This window comes from Callorhinchus milii, unplaced genomic scaffold (assembly GCF_018977255.1).
Source record: "Callorhinchus milii isolate IMCB2004 unplaced genomic scaffold, IMCB_Cmil_1.0 Scaffold1725, whole genome shotgun sequence".
Taxonomy (NCBI): Eukaryota; Metazoa; Chordata; class Chondrichthyes; order Chimaeriformes; family Callorhinchidae; genus Callorhinchus; species Callorhinchus milii.
The window spans coordinates 495-4540 of record NW_024706466.1 but is presented as its reverse complement, the minus strand read 5'-3'; the positions used below and the strand labels follow the sequence as shown (position 1 = coordinate 4540).

At 53.5% G+C, this 4046-nt stretch overlaps 1 protein-coding gene across 1 annotated transcript; it reads right to left on the bottom strand.

Annotated features, from left to right (window-relative positions):
• Positions 1-406: 406 nt before the first annotated feature.
• Positions 407-3453, bottom strand: LOC103172506 (guanine nucleotide-binding protein G(s) subunit alpha; the record flags this gene model as incomplete). Its single annotated transcript, XM_042346784.1, has 3 exons — positions 407-519; positions 1323-1453; positions 3311-3453. Coding segments are annotated over 3 exons (387 nt in total), but the record flags the coding sequence as incomplete, so codon positions are not given.
• Between the last annotated feature and the right edge of the window lie 593 nt (positions 3454-4046).

Here is a 4046-nt window from a genome sequence, read left to right as displayed (position 1 = left end):
TAACACCTGTTATGTTCTGGTTAGCCGGGTGTCTGACACATGCGGAATCACCAGGAATTCATTAGGATTAGGATCCTAATTCCGGAGAGTATTAGGCGCAGGTTGGCGAGAGCCAGGTTTGGGGGGGCCCCAGAGTGTGTGTTGGGGTAACTGCTGGAGTGTAACCCGTAAACCCACACCGCTCGGCCATTGATATCACTGTCCGGCAGCTTTCCCGCTGCTTGTCCAGCAAGGACCCCCCTCCCCGTTAGTTAGGGCTTTGGCTGTGGGGTTACCAGGAGCTGAGGGGGAGGATTCCCGGCCCCCAGTGACTGGTCGGCCCTTCCAGGTCCTGCTGATGAGCCGGGCCGGGCTGTGTGAAAGACTTTATAATAAATGCAAGGATTATTATTATTAATAAGTTGACTGGATGCTTCATGGTTTCTCCCTTCGGTTTGAGTTTATTACTCACCAGAAACTCGTCCCTCACAAAGTACTTGGCCCTCGTTACTCTTGGCTCTTCACCAGGTTCTGGCATTGCTGACAAACAAACAAACACATTAATCAACACACACCCCACAACAACAGCTTGCATTTATTACAATATTAATAATAATCCTTGTATTTAATACAGCGCCTCATCACATCGTCGAGACATCTCAAAGCGCTTCACAGGATATACTGTAAAGTGAATTGACTGTATTTTGTGGGAAAAACACGACAGCCAATTGCGAACAGCAGCGTCCCACACACAGCCGTGGGTTGAGTGACCACATTTTTTGTGAAGGGATTATTATCCCCAGAAACATACACCAATGGACAAACAACCGGGTACCCAGTTACTGCTGGTAAACAGAGGGTGTGGAGTAAGGAAACTTGTCCCAATGTTTCTCCCTGCCGGGAATCGAACCCAGGTGCTCTCACTTGCGAGTGCTCTAACCACTGAGCTACAGGACTCCAGTAATTGCCACCCAGTCTTTAGATCCCCAATACACACCCGCAAACACTCCGCTTCACAGTGGTTCCTGCAAAGAAGGGAGTTTCTCTCTCTCATAAGAACATAGGAACAGGAGGACGCCATTCAGCCCCTCAAGCCTGTTCTGCCATTCTATAAGACCATGGCTGATCTGTACCTCGAGTCCAATTACCCACTTTGCCCCAAATCCCTTGATCCCCTGACCTAACAAACACCTGTCCCCCTCAGTCTGGACAATGTGAACGGATCCACAGCCTCTTGGGGGGGGAGAGAGAGAGAGTAACAGGTGTCCCTCCCTGATCCTGACCAACAAAACCCCCAAATAAAAGTGTGGGAGCGAGTGGCTGCTCATTGCCGGGAGTGTTACCGTCGTCGGGTGTGGTGTAACGTGAATATTCCGGGAAGTAGTCCTCAATCCTGGATTTGCCGGCCAGCACCTTCTCTGCCAGGAGGTCCTGCTTGTTCAGGAAGAGGATGACGGAGATGGTCCGCAGCCACCTGGTGTGACAGGAGAACAAACAGTTACTGGTCACCCATCACCATCAGCCACTTGGGACATCCTCCTGACATGAAGGGCGCTATACAAATGTAATCTTGTTGTTGTGTTGTTGAACACTCCGACACTCTGTCCGTCCTGTGTGAAGACCTCTGTATATATGCAAGTTGTTGTTGTTGTTGTTGTACACTATCCAGACTGGGAGTCAGTGTCAGCACTGTACACAATAACAACAACAATAATCCTTGAGACGTCTCAAAGCGCTTCACAGGATACATTGTAAAGTGAATTGCCTGTGTATTTTGTGTCCCACACACAGCCGTGGATTCAGTGACCAGTTTATTATTTTATTTTGAATTTCTTTGTTTGCTGTTTTTGGAGGGAGGGATTATTACCCCAGAAAAAGTGAACCCCAATCGACTAACAACCGGGTTCCTACTGACTGCTGGTAACCAGAGGCGCGGGGAGGGAGGAAACTTGCCTGAGGTTACGCCCTACCCCCCGGGAATCAAACCCGGGTCCTCTCGCTTACGAGGCGAGGGCTCTGAGCTACAGCCTGCACTATACAGGATGGGAATCACTGGCGTGTTAGTGCATGTGTGTTGGTGAGTAACTGTGTTCTGTTGCGTGTGTGCATTACGGTCTCTGTGAGCGTCTTGGTGCAGTATATGTTCTAGTGTGCGTGTGTTCTGATGTGTGTGTGAGCGGGAGAAAGTGTGTTCTAGTGTATGTGAGTGTGTTCCAGTGTGTGTGAGTATGTTGTGGTGTGTGTGTTGTGGTGTGTGTGAGTGTGTCTGACACACACGGAAACCCATCACTTACTTCAGAGTCTCCAAACCCAACTGAGAATTCCCCACATTCCCCCAGAGAGAGATTAGACTAGTTGGTTGGTTGTTGGTTCACATATCTGTGAGTAAGGGCGGGGGAGTGGGGATGGAATGCGCTCTCTCTCTCTCTCTCTGGAGGGACACATCCTGTTGACCTAATTCCGGACAGATTTAGGCGCAGGTTGGCAGAGCCAAGGTTGGGGGGGCCCCAGAGTGTGTGTTGGGGTAACTGCTGGAGTGTAACCCGCTAAACCCACACCGCTCGGCCATTGATATCACTGTCTGGCAGCTTTCCCGCTGCTTGTCCAGCGAGGACCCCCCTCCCCATTAGTTAGGGCTTTGGCTGTGGGGTTACCAGGGGCTGAGTTAAGTTTAAGTGGGTTTAGTGAAGGTAAGTATGGAACGTACTGCCTGAGAGGCTGACGGAAACAGATTTGATGGAGGATTCCAAAGGGAATTGGATAGGTGAAAAAGAAAAAATTGCAGGGTTATGGGGTAAGAGTGGGGGAGTGGGACTAGTTGGGGTAAGGGCGGGGGAGTGGGACTAGTTGGGGTAAGGGCAGAGGAGGGGGACTAGTTGGGGTAAGAGTAGGGGAGTGGGACTAGTTGGGGTAAAAGCGGGGAGTGGGACTAGTTGGGGTAAGAGTGGGGGAGTGGGACTAGTTGGTGTAAGGGCGGGGGAGTGGGACTAGTTGGTGTAAGGGCGGGGGAGTGGGACTAGTTGGGTAAGAGTGGGGGAGTGGGACTAGTTGGGGTAAGGCGGGGGAGTGTGGACTAGTTGGGGTAAGAGCGGGGGAGTGGGACTAGTTGGGGTAAGAGTGGGGGGAATGGGACTAGTTGGGGTAAGGGTGGGGGAGTGGGACTAGTTGGGGTAAGGGCGGGGGAGTGTGGACTAGTTGGGGTAAGGGCGGGGGAGTGGGGACTAGTTGGGGTAAGGGCGGGGGAGTTGGTAGCTCTTTCAAAGGGTCGGCACAGGCACGAGGGGCTGAATGGCCTCCTTCCTTCTGTTGCTGTAAGATTCCGGTCTCTCACCTGTTGTTCCAGATGCTTTTGAAGAGATCGAGAGCTTCCCGCAGTCTGTTGGTGTTGTTGTCTTCTCTTATCACCATGTTATAGCTGCTGCTCGCCACAACGAAAATAATAGCCGTCACATCTGTGGCCGTGAGGGAGGGAGGGAGGGAGAGAGGGAGGGAGGGAAGGAGAGAGGAGCGAGGGAGGGCGGGAGAGAGGGAGGGAGAGAGGGAGGGAGGGACGGAGAGAGGAGCGAGGGAGGGCAGGAGGGAGTGAGTGAGGGAAGGAGGAGGGGAGTGAGGGAGGGAGGGAGGGAGGGAGGGAGGGAAGGAGGAGGGGAGTGAGGGAGGGAGGAGGGAGGGAGGGAAGAGCCACGGCAGACAATTGGGTCCAGTCGGGAGGGAAGAGAACAAGAACGACAGGATTACTGTGAGAAAGACACAGACTCAGAGAAACCACCATCACCGGACATTCAGCTGATAAATCACTTATAACAAGTAACATGTGCACAGCCTCTGCCGCTCACGTCAGGAGGGCATCCCAACCACTGGACAGTCGGGGATTTGGACCTGAGCTGGGGGTTGGGATCGGGAGGGGGAGGGTGGGGGTAGGAGGGTGACCGAAGGCGCAGTCGAAGAAGAGCATCTTGAGGGAGGCAAGGGAGGGGGCGAGGGCGGGGGCGAGGGTGGGGATGAGGGAGGGGGCGAGGGTGGGGGCGAGGGCGGGGGCGAGGGTGGGGGCGAGGGAGGGGTGAGGG